General features: G+C 45.2%; 1 protein-coding gene and 1 long non-coding RNA gene across 5 annotated transcripts in view; one reads left to right on the plus strand and one right to left on the minus strand.

Annotated features, from left to right (window-relative positions):
• The window catches only part of LOC148128374 (uncharacterized), a 452,998-nt gene that overhangs the window by 356,317 nt on the left and 76,554 nt on the right, over positions 1–20,127 (plus strand). The window lies entirely within an intron of this gene.
• The window catches only part of DPP9 (dipeptidyl peptidase 9), a 74,380-nt gene that overhangs the window by 46,589 nt on the left and 7,664 nt on the right, over positions 1–20,127 (minus strand). For all 4 annotated transcript variants that reach the window (XM_087922630.1, XM_087922627.1, XM_087922626.1 and 1 more), the window contains exons 3-11: positions 18,830–19,086; positions 17,019–17,131; positions 15,827–16,000; positions 14,217–14,385; positions 11,704–11,817; positions 9,803–9,931; positions 8,136–8,197; positions 3,717–3,817; positions 1,467–1,644 (exon numbers count right to left, since the gene is read on the minus strand). In XM_087922630.1, the coding sequence (XP_087778756.1) occupies positions 1,467–1,644; positions 3,717–3,817; positions 8,136–8,197; positions 9,803–9,931; positions 11,704–11,817; positions 14,217–14,385; positions 15,827–16,000; positions 17,019–17,131; positions 18,830–19,086 (1,297 nt within the window). The remainder of the gene's footprint in view (positions 1–1,466; positions 1,645–3,716; positions 3,818–8,135; positions 8,198–9,802; positions 9,932–11,703; positions 11,818–14,216; positions 14,386–15,826; positions 16,001–17,018; positions 17,132–18,829; positions 19,087–20,127) is intronic.

Below are 20,127 nucleotides of genomic sequence, written 5' to 3' on the forward strand. Positions count from 1 at the left end.
CTACCCGGGAGAAGAAGAAGAAAGAAAAACGACAGAAGATGCCAAGGACCGTCCATTCAAACATGCCTGGATCGGAGGCCGACAGTTGTTAGGCGAGTTTCGCCCCATATTATCACCTATCTTGCCATGGTTGTTCAGGGGACCAGTGCAATTGTTAAGTGAGTCACGCGGTTGTTGAGCGAATCACTCGTCTTTTCAAGACACGGTAAGAATGGGAATCCCAAGGGTTCTTTTTCAGGAGGCAACTGGACTTTTGGGTTTATTCATTTGAAGACATTTCAATTCCCTCCAAGAAGCTTCTTCAGCTCTGACTGTGGATGGTGGGGAATGGAAGGGTTTATATTCCTTGCAGACAGCTGGTCATTTGCATCCTTTGAGAGGGTCATTGAGGCCACTTGGAGGTTTATCTGTGTCCCCAGGGTCACTGGAGTGGTGCTCCTGCAATTCTTTCCTTTGGAAATCCATTCTTACTCCGACTCCATAAGAAGGGTATAGAATTTGCCAAATTGTATAGCTCAAGGTCCGTAGAATTGTATGCTCAAAGTCTGTAAAACCCTGAGGACACAGATAAACCTCCAAGTGGCCTCAACGACCCTCTAAAAGGATGCAAATGACCAGCTGTCTGCAAGGAGCATAAACCCTTCCGTTCCCCACCATCCAGTCAGAGCTGAAGAAGCTTCTTGGATGAGAAGGGAAATGTCTTCAAAGAAAAACCGGAAACAACACACAACCTGGGGACACAGATAAACCTCCAGGCGGCCTCAACGACCCTCCAAAAGGATGCAAATGACCGGCTCAGCTGTCTGCAAGGAATATAAACCCTTCCACTCCCCACTGTCCAGTCAGAGCTGAAGAAGCTTCTTGGATGAGAAGGGAAATGTCTTCAAAGAAAAACCGGAAACAACACACAACCTGGGGACACAGATAAACCTCCAGGTGGCCTCAACGACCCTCCAAAAGGATGCAAATGACCGGCTCAGCTGTCTGCAAGGAATATAAACCCTTCCACTCCCCACCGTCCCGTCAGAGCTGGAGAAGGTTCTTGGAGGAGAAGCGAAATGTCTTCAAAAGGAAGAACAAGAAACTCCAGTTGCCTCTTGAAAAAGCACCTTTGGGGCAACCGTGACCTGGATGACTTGTGAATCTCTACTAGCTACACAATTTGGGTTGAACACCCTTAGAATGGGGGCGGGAACAGGAATGGATGTCCGGGGGGGAACAAAAATTGCAGACTGCAGGAACCAGGAGCACCGCTCAGGCGAACCTGAGGGACACAAGATTAAACTCCAAGTGGCCTCAACGACTCTCTAAAAAGGATGCAAATGACCAGCTCTGCCTGCAAGGAATGTAAATCCTTCCGTTTCCCCCCAACATCCAGTCAGAGCTGAAGAAGCTTCTTGGATGAGAAGCGAAACGTCTTCAAAAGAAGGTTGTGAGGATAGGCCCCGTATTCGAGCCCGCCTTACATTGATCCAGACGTTGGTGACTTCTTCGTAGACGATGAAGGGATGGGTGTTCTCGGGCACGGCTTTGGCAAATTCCAGGCGCTGCTCCTCGTTTTCCGGTACCGGGATGAAGAGGGCGGGAGGGAAGAGGACGAGCTGGAGCTGCTGCTGAGGTCTGTCGAGGAACATGGCCCACGCGCTGCGGGGAAAAGGGAGAGGGAGGGGGAAAAAAAGGCCGTGAGCAGGAAAAGCCGGCGGGAGCAATTGCACGCCGAACCTTTAGGACCACAGCCAAGTAATGCTGTGAATCAGTGTGTGTGTGTGTGTGTGTGTCCTCATGTGGCACATTTTAAGGTTTTGTGGACTTCAACTCCCAGAATTCCATGAGGCTGGCTGAGGAATTCGGGGAGTTGGAAGTTGTTAGGAACAACAAGGTTACCTAACGTAGTTTGGGTAAAAGAACATATCTAAACTAGGGTAGTAAGTTTAAGTGTGTGTCACTTTAAACGGCAAAGCATGTAATTTTGGGTGCGGTGTGAAACCGCCATAAGAGGGAGCAAGAGAACCTGATTGATTGCTGATGATTCCTGACGATTGCTGGTTTGATGGATTGATGGTTTGCTAACTGCGTGTTTTCCCTACTGCTGAGTTGCTGAAGGAAGAAGGGAGGTTTGACTTCTTCATATCTCTACTGCGAGGAGGTATATTACTGGACTGATATTTGTAAGTTTACAGACCTCTCTTTTTCAACACTGGAATTTGCAACTGAATAATCCCCGGACGGACTGAACTAGTGAATGATATATGGACTGTTTTGACTATGCTAAAATTCTTACTGATATAAACTATTTAACTAGCACAGTGTATCTGTTTTACTGAGTGCAAGCGACAAAAACGTTTATCTCACATATTTTGCCTGCCTGCCTGACTGCCGCGCAGATTCTGCTAGGGTGTCTCCGTAACAGAAGTCCTCGAGTCTTGAAGTTGTCAAGTTTGGGGACCCCTGCCATGAACTGAACTCAGGGTTTAGGTCTCAGATACCTCTGGCCCAGCTCTTCCCAATCTTCTCTTATTTTTAATTTCAACTTTTCCCATCTTTTAGTCACTAGCATCTGAAGTTGAAAAGGCAGGCAACTTGGGAGGAGGGCAGGACGGAGCAGCCACGGGTCCCAGGAAACCATGATCAGGACACCCAAATGTTGATGAAGGAGATTGTTTTTTAAGCTCAGGGTTGAAATGAGGGGGTCCTTGGTGCCCTCTGAGCTTGGTGGTTTTCTTGCAGACATTTCATGACCCAACTAGGTGACATCGTCAGTGGTAGAAGGGAGTGGGATGTGTGTGGAGAGGAGGAGGAGGAGGAGGAGGAGGAAGGAGACAACAACAACTACGGGGCCTTTGCTGCTTTCTGAGCTTGGCGGTTTTGTTGCAGATGTCTCCTTACCCAGCTAGGTAACATAATCACTGCTAGAAGGGAATGGTGTGTGTGGAGAGGAGGAGGAGGAGGAGGAGGAGGAGGAGGAGGAGGAGGAGGAGGAGGAGGAGGAGGAGGAGAAAGAAGGAGGAGAAGGAGGAGGAGGAGGAGGAGGAGGAGGAGGAAGAAGAAGAAGAAGAAGAAGAAGAAGAAGAAGAAGAAGAAGAAGAAGAAGAAGAAGAAGAAGAAGAAGAAAAAGAAGAAGAAGAAGAAGAAAAAGAAAGAAAGAAAGAAAGAAAGAAAGAAAGAAAGAAAGAAAGAAAGAAAGAAAGAAAGAAAGAAAGAAAGAAAGAAAGAAAGACAGACAGACAGACAGACAGACAAGGGCTTGGTGGTTTTGTTGCAGATGTCTCATTACCCAGCTAGGTAACATAATTACTGCTAGAAGGGAATGGTGTGCGTGGAGAGGAGGAGGAGGAGGAGGAGGAGGAGGAAGAGGAGGAGGAAGAAGAAACACAGACAGAGAAAGAAAGAAAGAAAGAAAGAAAGAAAGAAAGAAAGAAAGAAAGAAAGAAAGAAAGAAAGAAAGAAAGAAAGAAAGAAAGACAGACAGACAAGGGCTTTGATGCTTTCTGGGCTTGGTGGTTTTCTTACAGATGCTTCATTACCCAACTAGGTAAAATCACCAGGGCTTGTCCTCTTATTAACCTAGTTTAGATAATGAAACATTTGCGAAAACTCCACCAAGCTCACAGAGGAACCAAGGGCCCCCTTACTTGGATATTGATCAAAAGGCACAAACACTCTTAACCTGGGACAAGGTAGCTAGCTGTCTCCGTCCCAACTACACAGATACTTACTATTTGCCATCTCGGGTCCAACCCGCTCGCGCAATGTACTCCACATTGGGGAACATGGTAGCAAAGGGGTGCACCAGTTCCATGTCGCTCGCATGCACGATCTGTGAAAATTCAGAGGTGGGACGGGATGGGGGGAGAGGGAGGGAGAGAGGTTGAAAATGTAGCCAAATATCACAAAAATTACATTATGTCTCCACCAAGAAAATTATCACCAAAGCAGAAACAATATAACACATTTACCCCGGGGCTGAGTAGCTTCTATAAATCCAACTTAATTAAATGACCAATTCAAGTGAATTACTTAATTTAAAAAATAAAAATAAAACAATAACTTCCTTTTCATTCCTTCATTGATGAAGGCACTTTGGTTTTTATGTGGTTATTATTTTACAAAGTCGCTTTTTTATAAGCCATCTAACTCCACAACTACTTCAGGTGGCCCAAAATATACAATTAAAAGCATATGCAATTAAAATAATAAAGGCGGGACACAAATGAATACATTTTAAACGAAAAGGAAACCCGATACAGTAAAAAAAAAACATTTAGGGAAAACAATTGTCATCATCCCGATAGTTGAAGTTAATTTTATTTAATGATTTAATTTTTTTTAAAAAAAAAAAGGATGGTGGAAGATTTCCCCAAAGAAACTAATTAAATGCGATCTGAGGTTATTTTGATGTTTTGCTTTTTTTTCTGTTATATGTGGCTATACATATATACATACATATATAAAAACATACATATACATATATATACATACATACACATACACACACACACACACACACATATTCTGTGCCATTCTGGCACAGCAGTAGGCTAACACCAAATTTAAAACAACGGCTGTGAAAGTCTGACTCACAGACGAAGGCAATACAGAAGCCTGATGATGGCAGATGAGATTCTGCCGAAACGTTGCTACAACTGTAAAAGCACAACTATAATGACGTGGGATATATGTGTGTGTGTGTGTGTGTGTTTTCTTAAGTTTTCGCGGGTACTTACATGTATGGTATTCGGCTTTGTTCGTGTATTTTCCCACGTCATTATAGTTGTGCTTTAAAAGCACAACTATAATGACGTGGGAAAATACCCGAACAAAGCTGAATACCATGTATGTATGCATGTATGTATATAAATACCCATGAAAACATAAGAAAACTTTATATATGTGTGTGTGTGTGTGTGTGTGTATATATATATAATATATAATATATAATATATAATATATAATATATAATATATAATATATAATATATAATATAATATATGTATGTTTTCTGAGGTTCTGCTGGTATTTGTATGTGGATCTTTGGTTGTTCGGGTTTTCTCCCGCGTAAGATTCGAAGTATCTAGGCAACGTTTCGATACTTCAATCTTACGCGAGAAAACCCGAACAACCAAAGATCCACATACAAATACCCGTGAGAACCTCAGAAAACATATATATATATATATACACACACACATATACATATACATACACATATACATATACATAAATAAAATATGTTTTCTTATGTTTTCGCAGGTATTTATATGTATATTGTAAGTTACACCTGAGAAAATGAAAAACAGAAGAGATTCCATGTTTGCTGATATGTGACCTTTAACAATGATTACTGGACAATTATGTAACTGTATCTAACAAACGTGTTTTGTAACTTGTTGTGTTTTAAGAATGTCAGGTTTTTGGCTGGAACATGGGGGTTGTATTTCTTGGTGTTAGGATATGTGGGAGATGCTAGGTCATTCTGACCGAACAGAACTGGTTAATGATCCATTGTGTTTCAATGAACATAACAGGAAGAAGCCATGAGAACAAGGGTAGTTTCCAAAGACAAGCAAACAGGTGCTACTCCACAATAATATGGGTGTGGCGTAGGGAGATACGTAGTTGGATAGATCATGAACCCAGGAAAGGGGCAGAGACTGTATACTTGAACCTGTATATAAACCCCAGCCCTCCTGGGGAAAATGTCTTCTGCAATGATCAGAATTCCTTTTTGCAAAAGCTGTATTTTGTGATTATTATCACATTTTAATTTTTAAATGACACAAGCAGAGTTACAGGCCCAATTTCCCCCCGAAAACACACTGAAATAGGCAGGCGGAGAAGGCAGGATGCAAGACTGAATATTAATTATACACCCCATAAGCCGCTAAGAAAGGGACAAGCCACACTGCTATAGCTGCGCGTTAATCAATTGTGAAAGATTTTACAAGTTGACATTCAAAGCAGCACATGGCTCCAAAAACGTGCTGGCGACAATACAGGTAATCATCAAGCTACTACCACAACTGAGCCCAAACATTCTGTTGATAAAGCAAAATAGTGGTTAAGTGAGTTTTGCCCTATTTTATGGACTTTTCTTGCCACCGTTGTTAGGTGAATCACTACTTTTCTTCAGGGAGTAGCATGGTTGCTAAGTAAATTGGACTTCTCCATGGACTCTGCTTGTCGGAAGGTCGCAAAAGGGGATACATGTGAGCCTGGACATTGCAACCGTCATAAATAAGAGTCGGTTGCCAAATGGTTGCATTTTGATCACGAGGGATGCTACAAAGGTTGTTAAGTGTGAAAAACGATCACAAGTCACTTTTTTTTTTCAGTGCTTTTGTAACGTTGGTCATTCAACAAGTCAAGGACATCCTGCATAGCCCCCTATGTTCTACAGGCAGTCCTCAACTTAAGACCACTTGCGTTGTGGTCATGGGGATGTTGCAGCATGAAACACGGGCGTAAGTCACTTTTTTCAGGGCCACCGAAACGTCAAACGGTCACTAAACATTTGACTTACTAGCTGGATACCCGTGCTTTGCTACGAAACTGTGTGGTCGGGCTTAGTTTTTGGGAGGAAAATAAGGGGGGAAATTCTGCCTCTGCCTATCAGCATCCATTGGGATTCATCTGGCTAGCATCCTGTCAGTGTGTGAGAGAGTTGAGGGCTGTTTGGAAACTGAAATAGTATATTTGCTGTGTGAGAAAGAAGGTAACAGTAAGGAGCCTGGGTGTGGCTTAGCTCAACTGTTCTGTACTAAAGCTGCTTGGTGCTGCTGTGAAAGTAAAACTGAACCTCCTCTCCTCTGCTTGTGTTTTGCATTTGGAAGAGATTTCTTTTCAGGTGGGGAGGGGGAGTAAACTCCTTAGCATCAGAGCGTGTTAATGATAATAATCATATAGGAAATACTAATACTCCGATGGTCATTTCGAAAAATCCTTTCTTAGTGAGCACCTAGAAGCCAAGAGGAACATGCGTGTTAAGTTTCAAGTTTGTAGGCTTTACGGTGCTGGAGATTTTGTGATGATGTGTGAGGGGTCTTTCGCTTTTATATAGAGAGATATATGAGAACTACCTGTACTCTAAACCAAGGGTGTGTTCAACCTTAGATACAGGTAGTTCTCGAATTACAATCACAACCGAGCTCAAAGTTGAGGCTGCTATTGGTAACGGAAACATTTTGTTGAATGAGTTTGTCCCATTTTACGACTTTTCGTGCCACAGTGGTTAAGGGAATCGTCGCGTTTGTTAAGTCAAGTCACATGGTTGTTCAGCAAATCTGGCTTCCCCGTCGACTTTGCTGGCCAGAAGGTCGCAAAAGGGGATCACCATGGCAACCGTCATAAATATGACTTGCCGAGCGCCTGAATTTGGATCACGTGTGACCCACAGGGAGGCTGCAAAGTTCGCTAAGTGAGAAAAAAGCGGCCGTAAGTCACTTTTTTTTCCCAGGTCTGCTGTAACTTCGAACGGTCACTAAATGAAACTGTTGCAAGTCAAGACTCACCTGTGCTTGAAGAGTTATGGACGTGCAACCCCCTTTTCCAAAAATTCTCGCGAGGGAAGTCAAGAGGGAAGCCAGGTTCACTGAACAACCGGGTTGCTAGCGGGTCAGCTGCAGTGATTCACTTAACAACTGCGGCAAGAAAGGTCGTAACATGGGGCAAAACTCACTCAGCAAATGTCTCCTTTAACAACAGAAATGTTGGGGCTCAGTTGTGGCCGTTAAGTCGAGGATTACCTGCATTGCAGCTGATTTTTAAGAAAAAGATTGGACCACCATTGGTTCAGGATGGTATAAGGCAGAGGTCTCCAAACATGGCAACTGTAAGACTTGTGGACTTCAACTCCCAGAATTCCTCAGCCAGCTTTGCTGGCTGAGGAATTCTGGGAGTTGAAGTCCACAAGTCTTACAGTTGCCATGTTTGGAGACCCCTGGCATAAGGCCTCCTTGCCTTGGCTAAGGAGCTGGACTAGAAGACCTCCAAGGTCCCTTCCCGTCCTGTGACTCTATGATTCTCCGTCCTAGTCTCTCTCTTTTTTTAAAGAGTTGCTTGGAAAAGACAAGCAGGGCCGAAGATAAAAATATAAAAATCAAAAGCTTCCGTATCGGAGCCAAACAGGTTATACTCACTTTCCCTTGGCTGTCCGTTTGAAACTCTGCCAGCTTTAAAGAGATTTGGGGATTTTTGCTGCCTGAAATAGATATAATAAAAAGATGCAAAATATAGCGATCTGAAGTTTTGCCATCCGCATTTAGATAGGAGTTTTTTTTTTCCTCCATCAACGAAATAAAATCAGTTCTACTCACAAATTTTTTTGCACCTGACAGCACCCTTCCCCAAGTAGACAATCCGATTTTATCCACAATCCTATCTGGTGGTGCACAATACCGTGCCTTAAATGTATGCCCCTCCTTCCTCACGGTGCTCAGTTAAGGGTACCGCTTTCCCGTCATGGAAAAGCCACGATTAGATCACTCCAAATGGGTGAGGGTCGTACGAAGACGTGACAAGAAGATGTGGAGGCTCTAGAAAGGTTTCACAGAGGACCAAGAAGATTGGAGGCTAAACCCTATTGAGGAATGATTGCGGGAACTAGATATGCCTGGAATGACATGATAAGAAAGTGTCCCAGCATTGGAGGGGCTGCCCCAAAGAAGAGGGAGTGTCAAGCTATTCTCCAAAGCACCTGAGGGAAGGACAAGAAGCAACGGATGGAAACTCATCACAGAGAGAGAGCAAGCAACCTGGAATGAATTGAAATGTCCTGACAGTGAGAACGATTCATCGGTGGAACTTACTTCCAGAAGCTGTATATAGCAATAGCCCTTATATGCCACTTTATGGTGCTTTACAGCCTCCTCTAAGCGGTTTACAGAGTCAGCCTCTTGCCCCCCCAACAATTTGGGTCCTCGTTTTAACCAACCCGGAAGGACGGAAGGCGGAGTCAACCTTGAGCCTGGTGGGATTCGAACTGCCCAAACTGCAGTGGGAGCAGCTGGCAGTGCTGCACTCTAACCGCTGCACCACTGAGGCTCTAACGCTGGAGGTTTTGAAAACGAGATTGGACAGCCTTTTGTCTGAAATGGGGTAGGGTCTCCTTCTTGAACCGGAAGACCTCCAAGGTCCCTTCTGTTAGGAATAACATAGGTTACCTAACGTAGTTTGGGTAAAGTAATATATATAAACTATGATAGTAAGTTTAAGTGTGTGTCACTTTAAACTGCAAAGCATGTAATTTGGGGTGAGGTTGTGAAACCGCCATAAGAGGGAGCAAGAGAACCTGATTGATTGCTGACAATTGCTGGTTTGATGGATTGATGGTTTGCTAATTGCGTGTTTCCTACTGCTGAATGCTGAAGGAAGAAAGGAGGTTTGACTTCTTCATATCTCTACTGCAAGGAGATATATTACTGGACTGATATTTGTAAGTTTTACCGACCTCTCTTTTTTGACACTGGAATTTGCAACTGAATAATCCCCGGACGGACTGAACTAGTGAATGATATATGGACTGTTTTGACTATGCTAAAACTCTTACTGGAATAAACTATTTAACTAGCACGGTGTATCTGTTTTACTGAGTGTAAGCTACAAAAACGTTTATCTCACATATTTTGCCTGACTGCCATGCAGATTCTGCTAGGGTGTATCCCTAACACCTTCTAACCCTTGTATTCTATAATCTATATATATGCCAGTCTAGTACAGGCTGCATGTGGACATACGGAAATCCATTCCAGCTCTGTTAGGACTACCTATAACTTCCTTCTCCTCCCATCCATCATCCCCCACTGACCTGTTCTGGGATACCGGTACGTGTCCGTTTTCCGTTCTTCCAGGGCCGGTGAAGGGACGTGAATCACCTCCACCTCTGATTCATCCACTTCCTCGTACAGAATTCGCAATGTCTTCCAGCCTTCGGGTCCTAAATGGAAACGAGGCAAGTAGGAGGATTGTGGGGGGGAAGGAGAATTATTAGATTAGAGAAGATACAGTATAAAGGTTATTGTCATTTTTCCTGGGGACTTAATGCCACATATTAAAATGAAAACCTGATGGCCGCTCTCAAAATATATATATATACACACACACAAACCTGCATATAATATACTAGCTCGATACCCGGGCTTCACTACGAAACTGTGTGGCCGGGCTTAGTTTTTGGGTAGGAAAATAAGGGGGAGAAAAATTCTGCCTCTGGCTACCAGCATCCATCGGTATTCATTTGGCTAGCGTCCTATCAATGTGTGAGGGTTGAGGGCTGTTTGGAAACTGAAACAGTATTTGCTGTTTGAGTAAGGAGACAGCAAGGAGCCTGGGCGTGGCTTAGTTCAACTGTTCTGTAGTAAAGCTGCTTGGTGCTGTGAAAGTAAAACTGAAACTCGTCTGCTTGTGTTTTGCATTTGGAAGAGATTTCTTTTCAGGTGGGGAGGGGGAGTAGAACTCCTTAGCGTGTTAATAATAATACTATACGAAATACTAATGTTCTGATGGTCATTTAGAAAAATCCTTTCTTAGTAAGCACCTAGAAGCCAAGAGGAACATAGGTGTCAAATTTCAGGTTTGTAGGTTTTACGGTTCTGGAGATTTTGTGATGATGCGTGAGGGGCATTTCGTTTTTATATAGATTCATTTTAGATCGATAGATATATAGATATTGATATATAGATTTAGATATACAGATATATAGATATAGATATATAGATATAGATATGTATATATGTATGGCATTCAGCTTTGTTCAGGTATTTTCCCACGTCATTGTAGTTGTGCTTTTAAAGTTGTAGCAACGTTTTGGCAGAATCTCATCTGCCATCATCAGGCTTCTGTATTGTGTTCGTCTGTGAACAGCAGAACACAGCAAAACCCAAGACCAATAAACACAGACCAAGACTCCCAACCAATCAGGATGAAGAAAAAACCATTCTGGCACAGCAGTAGGCTAGCCCCAAAATTTAAAACTGAAACGGCTGTGAAAGTCTGACTCACAGACGAACACAATACAGAAGCCTGATGATGGCAGATGAGATTCTGCCGAAATGTTGCTATAGCTTTAAAAGCACAACTACAATGACTGTGTTTTCTGAGGTTTTCGTGGGTATTTGTATGTGGATCTTTGGTTATTCGGGTTTTCTCCCACGTAAAATTGGAAGTATCTTGGTGACATTTCGACAAAATCTCATTCGTCATCTTCAGGCTTGTCTCTTCGGTTTTGTGAGAAGCACAAAGCACAAAACCCGAATAACCAAAGATCCACACACACTTATATATCTTAAGTTTTCGTGGGTACTTACATGTATGGTATTCAGCTTTGTTCAGTTATTTTCCTACGTCATTGTAGTTGTGCTTTTAAATGACGTGGGAAAATACCCGAACAAAGCTGAATACCATACATGTAAGTACCCACGAAAACTTAATATACACACACACACACACACCATGTGCGTGTGTGTAGATATACACACAAGATGTATATACATCTTGTACGTATACATACATGTATGCGTATATATAAATTCATAGTGTACACACACACGGACCCAGATTATTGATGCCACTGTGACCTTGAACGGTCACTAAATGAACAGCCCTACTGGGTAGCCCTTGCACAGCCCTACTGGGTAGTTTAGACCAGGTTGCTGAGGATCATTCAGACCTTAATTCAGTGGTGAGAAGGCGGCAGCCAGGACCACGTACCTTCTTGGCAAGACATTGGACACCACCAGTACCCTGTAAAGCGATCAAATTCTTCCTGGATGACGAAAGTGGCCACACCGGCTGACTTGGGATCGTCCAACACGCTGGATAAACCTGAGGGGAGAGAAAAACCTCCATTTTCAACATATGGAGTGTCTTAAAACCCTCATGTTGTGGCCTGTCGGCTGCCAGTCCCTCCAGAAGCCAAATCGGAGGAGGAGGAAGAGGAGGAGGCCTGAGAGTCAAAGTCAGCATCAGGGCAACCTGAGAGCACCGAGGGGGAAGAGGAAATAGAGCTGGCTGAGAAAGAGAGAGAGAGAGAGAGAGGTGGAGCCTGGGCCGTCCGTCAGCCCTCAGATGGAGAGTCAATGGCCCCCAGGTCTGGTGGTGGCTGATGAGGAAGAGGAGGAACAGCCGAGTCCAGTGCCTGGCACGTGGATACACAGAAGGCAGAGGAGAGGAGAGCAGTGGAAATCTATGGGCCGGTCCTTGGGACGGAAGAGCCACCGCTGCTAGCAAAGCCCCACCCTTGCTCTGGGGATAAAAGGCAGGAGGCGGAGGTGAATCGGTGTGACAGACAACGATTCATCTTCCAGCCAGCTGGACTTGTTAGCCTGCGTTGAGAGAGAAACTTTTTGCTGGGACTGTCGGCGTTCCTAATCAAGGAATCTTTTGAGTTCACGTCAAGAGGGTTTGTCTTGTTTGGGGAGCTGGGTCAGAACACCTCAACTAAGTTAGCCTAGCCAAATATGGTTGCCTCCTACAGGTAGTCCTCAAAGTACGGCCACCGTTTCCTCTGATAAGCAAGGCAGCGGGTAAGTGGGGTTCGCCCTATTTTACGTCCTTCCTTTCACAGGGGTGAACGGCATCGCCGCAGTTAAGCCAGTAACACCATTGTCAAAGTGAATCCGTCTCCACCATTGACTTTGCTGGTCAGAAAGTGAGCACATGACCCCTGGACGCTGCCACCGTTGTAAATACAAGTCAGTGGCCAAGCGTCTGAATTTTGATGACATGACCACGGGGAAGCTACAAGGGTCGTAATTGTGCAAAACAGTTATAAGTCACTGTTTGCGGGGTGGTGGTTACTTTAAACTGTCACTAAACGAACTGTTGTAAAGTCAAGGACCGCCTGTATTTATTATAGAAGCCCCGAGAAAGAGTGCGCCAAAGCTTCAAACCATAAGAATTTGCTGTTTAACTGGCTATTGTGTCATGCTGTCTTGTTCTTTCTTATTCCCAGGTTCCCATCAGCTCAGCTTTCTGAGAGGGGGGCCTTGGATTCCACCTTTGGCATACAGGTAAGTTGCTCTGCAGGGCATCTCAGTTGGAAAATAAACCCAGGTTCAGTGTCATGTTTTAGCCATGAGGGTCAGGAGAAAGTTAATCAAAAATTATCCTTAAAAGGTGGAAGAACCGAAATCGCCCTTTCTTTGGAGGCGCGCAAGGAAACAGGGTATGTAATTCATCCTGCCTTGAGGAAAGTCGCACACCTTTACAAAGTGTGCCTCTGTCTTGGGTCTCTGGGACATAAAACCTCTCCCTTCTCCTTTAGCAATCAATTTTTCTATCAATCTTGTTATCAATCAATTATCAATCAATGTCTGGAATACCCTACCTGACTCTGTGGTTTCTTCCCCAAACCCCAAAACCTTTAACCTTAGACTGTCTACTATTGACCTCACCCCTTTCCTAAGAGGTCTGTAAGGGGCATGCATAAGCGTACCAATGTGCCTACCGTCCCTGTCCTATTGTTTATTTTTTTTATTTTTCTTATATGCATGTATTCATAACTATGGTTTTACTTATACCTATTATCCTGTAAGCAATTGACAAATAAAAATAAATAAAATAAATAAAATAAAATAATTCTATCATCTATCCTCCTTTCCTCTATTCATCCATCTATCTCTATCCACCTATCTATATGTATCTATAATCTCTATCATCTACTATATCTATCTATTTATCTATCTATCTATCATCTACCTACCTATTATATACTTATCTGTCATCTACCTACCTACCTATCTATCCTACCTCTATTATTTATAAATAACTCAAAGTGGCAAATATATCTAATACTCCTTCCAACTTCTATTTTCCCCACAACAACCACCTTGTGTGGTGGGTTGGGCTAAGGCTGGCTTTCATGCCCAAGGCAGGACTAGAACTCAGCGTCTCCTGGAGATTGGCCCAAAGTCACTCAGTCTGCTTTCATGCCTAAGGCGGGACTAGAACTCACCGGCTCTTGTTTCTAGACTGGTGCCTTAACCAATACACTAAACTGGCACACGTATGTGATGGGGTACTTTATAACATTTGTTATAAATTGTTGTTAGTTATGTATAAATCTATACACATTCTCTAAATGAATAAAAACGGTCCCCGGAAGGCTTCGGAGAAACAAGACACCATCGGATGTGAACCGATTTTTGTGCATCAATGCACTGAGACCAATGCTGCCTTCCATGCATGGGAACATCCCATCCAAGGCCTGGACATCGGCGTACCTTTCTGGCAGAAGGTCAGGCGCCGTTCTTCCCCCGTCTCGATGTTCGCCACCCACAGGTCATTGTTGTTGATGAACGAGAAGAAGGAAGGGTCCGCCGAGCAGATTTTGGGGTCCATCCTCGGCCCCGAGCACTGCGTCTGGATTTCCAGCGGCTTCATCGGAGAGATCTGGAGCCAAATAAATCGCCTTTTTAACTGACCAGTTACTCCGCAACCGACAACCGTTCGTTTGCAAAAAAGCGTCTTACGACCGGTCCTCGCATTTACAATTATCAGAGCATCCCCTCCGTCACATGATCAAAACATGGATGCTTGGCATTTTAACTTGAATTTATGATGGTTGCCGTGTCCTGGATGTCAACTCGTAAAATATCCCTATGGTCTTTTTAGAGTTGCCAACAGAAAGGGAGGGGGGAGCAGCGTGGCAGCTTGGAAATCAAAAGTGCATTCCATAAATAGTTTTTCAGAGATTGTAACCAGGTGACTGACGTTTCTGCCGGGCAAATATCTAACTGGAGAGCATGATTGATGACTCTGGGCTATGGAGGTGTCCCATTGGAGAATATGAATTAAGATACACCCGGGGGGGGGGGGAAACCCAGGGTGACAATGAATTATGTATCTCAGAATTGGCTACATTACAGGCAGTGCTGGACATATTTACTCCCAATAAATCCTTTTGAAGTTTTAGAAGTTTGGCTCATGATTTAAATGGGGGTAACTGCCGGAATCCTGACACCGGAGTCGCGTGATCCACTCTTGCGACTTTCTGACAAGCAAAGTCCATGGGGGAAGCCAGATTCTCTTAATCACTGTCTTGCTCATTTAACAACTGCAGTGATTCCCTGAACAATGGAGGCGAGGAAGGTAATAAAACGGGGAAAGACTCACTGAACCGCCCTCTCGCTTAGCAATGGACATTTTGGGCTCTATTGTGGTCATACGTTGAGGGCTCCCTGTATTTATTCCTACTTGAGCACAAATTGGATCATGGGGCCCCCAAAAGAGGGCTGTGTAAATATCTTACAGACCCCTCACATCCTGGACATAAACTGTTTCAACCCCTACCCTCAAAACGACGCTATAGAGCCCTGCACACCAGAACAACTAGGCACAAGGGAAGTTTTTCCCCAAATGCCATCACTCTGCTAAACAAATAATTCCCTCAACACTGTCCAACTATTTACAAAGCCTGCACTACTATTACTGCTAACCTTCTCATCACTCCTTATCACTCATCCCCTCCCACTTGTGACTGTATGACTGTAACTTTGTCGCTTGTATCCTTACGGTTTATATGGACTGTTTCCTTGTATGATTTGATTGCTTATTGTACCCTCTGACTATTATTAAGTGTAATAGTACCCTAATAGTACCCTATGACTATCATTAAGTGTCGGACCTGATGATTCTCGACTCTTGACGAATGTCTCTTTTCTTTTATGTGCACTGAGAGCATTTGCACCAAGACAAATTCCTCGGGTGTCCAAGCACACTTGGCCGATAAAGAATTCATTAATTTATTCATTCATTCGCTCAAAAAAAAGGCCGCTGGTCACTCAAGGGTAGTGAGGAAGGGAATATCCAGCCGGGAGAAGGAAACGCTCACCATGAAGCCATTTTGGCCTCCGTCTCGACAGTAGAAGAGGCTGTTGCTGGCCTGGAAGAGGAAGAGGCCGCTCTCTCGGTGGAAGTCATAGGAGGTGATGCCGAAGACGCCGAGGCGCTTCCGTTCCCTCAGCAGCTCTTCCTCCCTGGAGTACATCCCGTGGTGCGGAGTTGCCTGGGGCGGAGAGAAAGAAACGGCGGGATTAAAAAAAACGAGAACCGAGCCGCAGGGTGGATTCAGAGAGGCCCAAGTGATGAAAGCATTTCCCTTTAGATCAGGGGGCTCCCAAACTTAGCAAGTTTAAGACCTGTGGACTTCAACTCCCAGAATTCTCCAGCCAGCATAGCTAAGTTTGGAGACCTCTGTTTTAAATAAAGGAGAATAGAAACAGTCCTCTCTTGATGACGGTCCTGTTTAGCGACCGTTCCAAGCGGTTGCCCAGGCGAGAGGGGAAAAACCCAGGAGGAGGAAATAATGTTGCGCATTTTTAGAGCAGTCCAAGAAATAAATGCATTCCTCTTTAAGGAAAGAACAATGCAGGTAGTCTTCGCTTTACGACCGTCCTGTTTAGCGGGCATTCCAGGGTGTTGCCTGGGTGGGAGGGAAAAGAACCGGCGGGATGAAGGAATGGAGCTCTTGTGTGGATTCAGAGGGGCCCAAGAAATAAATGCCTTTCCCTTCACGTAAAGGACAATACAGACAGTCCTCGCTTCCCGACGGCCCTGTTTAGCGACCGTCCCAAGTTGTTGCCTGGGCGAGAGGGAAAGAACTGGCGGGGAGGAAATAACGGAGGGCCTTCTTGTGCATTTAGAGGGGTCCAAGAAATAAACACATTTCCCTTTAAGTAAAGGGCCATACAGGGAGTGCTCGCTTAACGGTGGTCCTGTTTAGCAACGATTCATATTCACGATGGCGCTAGAAAGGCAATTTTACGATTTCCTCGCTTAACTACTGCCCACGGCGTTCCCACGGCCCTTTCGCAAGTGAGAGTCATGCGAACTTGTAACGGCGTTTTGCTTAATGACACCCCGGGAAAAGTGACATCGCTAAAGCTGGCCTATGGTCATGTGGCGCCCTGTTGAATGACCGCGCTGTTTAAGACACAGAGGCCAAAAAATGTTCGTTAAGCAAGGACCGCCTGTGTCCCGAGCTGGCTGAAAACCCAGAGGGCCAGGTGCACACGCGTCCTCACCTGGAAATGATCCAGCATCTGTTTCCACGACAACAGCAGGAGGGCTTCCTTTCGTACCTTTTTGGGAATCTCCGAGTACAGGAGAGAATTTTCCCGGCTTCCGTATGGCATTCCTACCGAGGAAAGTCGGACAGAGAGGGGGGGAAAAAAAAACACCCTTTTATTTAAACTCACAGATCAGAAGCCAGCCACTTCCCGGCTCTTGGTAATCTCCCTTAGAAGTTTAAACACTCTATAGTTTTTCTTTTTAAAAGTCCGTTGAACCAACAGAGATGAAATCTGTAAAGACTCTGCGTTCTAGTCCCGCCTAAGGCATGAGAGCCGGCTGGGCGACTTTAAATGACAAAAGGAAATAAATAAACGAATGAATAAACGAATGAATAAATGAATGAATAAACAGAGGAAAACAAATAGACAAGAGATTATAATTGGCAGCCTGTTCTTAAGAGAATGATTGTTTCTGAAACGGAAAGACACACATGTAGGAAATGTATCTAATAGTGAAAGTGAAGGTGGAGGGAGAGAAGGAGGGAGGGAGGAAGGAGAAAGAGATGGAATGTAGGAGGCAGGTAGGGAGGAAGGAGAGGGAGGGGAAGGGGGGAAGGAGGAGGAGGAAGAGGAGAAAGAAAGAGGGGAAGGAAGGAGAAAGCTGGGATGGGGAGAGAGGGAGGGAGGGAGGAGAAAGAGAAGGAAGGAGTGTAGGAGGCAGGTAGGAAGGAAGGAGAGGGAGAGGGAGGAGAAGGGAGTAAGGAGGAGGAAGAAGAGGAGAAAGAAGGAGTGGAAGGAGAAAACTGGGATGGGGGGAGAGGGAGGGAAGGAAGGAGAAAGAGAAGGGACAGGGAGGGAGGGAGGGAGGAAGGAAAGATGGAAGGAAGGAAGGACAGAGAAAGAGATGGGGAGGAAGGGAAGGAAGGACAGAGAAAGAGATGGGGAGGAAGGGAAGGAAAGAGAAGGGACAGGGAGGGAGGGAGGGAGGGAGGAAAGATGGAAGGAAGGACAGAGAAAGAGATGGGGAGGAAGGGAAGGAAAGAGAAGGGACAGGGAGGGAGGGAGGGAGGAAGGAAAGATGGAAGGAAGGAAGGACAGAGAAAGAGATGGGGAGGAAGGGAAGGAAAGAGAAGGGACAGGGAGGGAGGGAGGGAGGGAGGAAAGATGGAAGGAAGGACAGAGAAAGAGATGGGGAGGAAGGGAAGGAAAGAGAAGGGACAGGGAGGGAGGGAGGGAGGAAAGATGGAAGGAAGGACAGAGAAAGAGATGGGGAGGAAGGGAAGGAAAGAGAAGGGACAGGGAGGGAGGGAGGGAGGGAGGAAAGATGGAAGGAAGGACAGAGAAAGAGATGGGGAGGAAGGGAAGGAAAGAGAAGGGACAGGGAGGGAGGGAGGGAGGGAGGAAAGATGGAAGGAAGGACAGAGAAAGAGATGGGGAGGAAGGGAAGGAAAGAGAAGGGACAGGGAGGGAGGGAGGGAGGGAGGGAGGAAAGATGGAAGGAAGGACAGAGAAAGAGATGGGGAGGAAGGGAAGGAAAGAGATGGGACAGGGAGGGAGGGAGGAAGGAGAGAGAAAAAGAGATGGGGAGGGAGGGAGAGAGAGAGAAAGAGAGAGAATGTACAAAGTAGAAAATCTGACTCTCCTACGTAAATCCAATTTCTCTCTAAAGCCGGTTCAGAGTTCTAATCCTGCAGTGGCCCTTGCTCTAGGGAACCTCTTCCCTTTGGAGAATCAAAGGGCCCAATCCAGCCTGAACACCTTGACTTAGCGCTCAACCGTGACAGCGCCTTTTTGATGGCCTGCCAACCAAGGTGAGGTCATACCCAGGTAATACAGCCGGTGGGAGTGAGGGCTCGATTCTTCCGTCTTACGGACGAACTGGAAGTCGTGGGGGGCCTTATTCACGATCATTCCCGTGTACTTCCGGCTGCCGTGAATGATGTCACGCAGCCCCTCCCACGAGTGTTTCTCCACCTGGAACTGGGACGTGGAGGCGTCCTCCATCTCGACGGCCTCGGCGCTGTCGGGCAGAGCGTCCACCGCTGTCATCTTCAGCCTTCCTCCAGAACTGGTCAAGGAACTAAGAGAAAAAAAGAACAGAAGACAATGGAGAGGAGGCGAATGGAAGGATCTGCCTTTAACAACGCCTTAGCAAGGCCATGCCTGGAATAACTGCATCCGGTTTTGGTCACCAGGTTACAAAAAAAAAGACGTTGAGAGCTTTGGAAAAAGTGGAAACAAGAGCAACTAAGAGGATTAAAGGCCTGGAGATGTGAAGAAGGGTTGCAGGATTTGTATTTGGCCAGTCTAGAGACAAGGAGGGACATGACAGCAATATTCCCATACTAGCTGGATACCCAGGCTTCGCTACGAAACTATGGGGTCGGGCTTAGTTTTTGGGGAGGAAAATAAGGGGAAAAAATTCTGCCTCTGCCTACCAGCATCCATCGGTATTCACCTGGCTAGCGTCCCTGTCAGTGTGTGTGGAGAGTTGAGGGCTGTTTGGAAAGTTGAAACAGCATTTGCTGTGTGAACAAGGAGACAGCAAGGAGCCTGGGCGTGGCTTAGCTCAACTGTTCTGTACTAAAGCTGCTTGGGGTTGTGAAATTAAAACAGAAACTCCTCTCCTCTGCTTGTGTTTTGCATTTGGAAGAGATTTCTTTTCATGTGGGGACGGGGAGTAGAACCCCTTAGCATTAAAGCCTGTTAATAATACTATACAAAATACTACTGTGTTTCTCATATAATAAGGCCGGGTCTTTTTTTTTTTTTTTTTTGAGCCAGACCGCAGATCCATTTAACAACACGGCGAATTGCTTGCGATCCTTAAAACAAGGGTCGTAAAACTGAGCTGTTCGCACTGCGGCATGGCTGACGACAATCACCACCATAACTTGAGGACAGCCTGTACTAAAGTTACAGAAGACGCTCGCTTGCTATCAGCCACCCTTCACACCGGTCCTCTCCAAGCTGCTAATCCGCAGGACCGTCCCACTCCTTCCTCAACAGGGCCCTCTCCCATCAGGTGGCCAAATGCAGGAAGTCCTTGACTTATGACTACAACGGAGCCCTGAATTTCTGTTACTAAGCGAGACGTTTGTTGAAGTCAGTTTGGGGCCAT

This window comes from Pseudonaja textilis, chromosome 1 (genome assembly GCF_049901715.1).
Source record: "Pseudonaja textilis isolate UNSWEBS1 chromosome 1, rPseTex1.2, whole genome shotgun sequence".
NCBI lineage: Eukaryota > Metazoa > Chordata > Lepidosauria > Squamata > Elapidae > Pseudonaja > Pseudonaja textilis.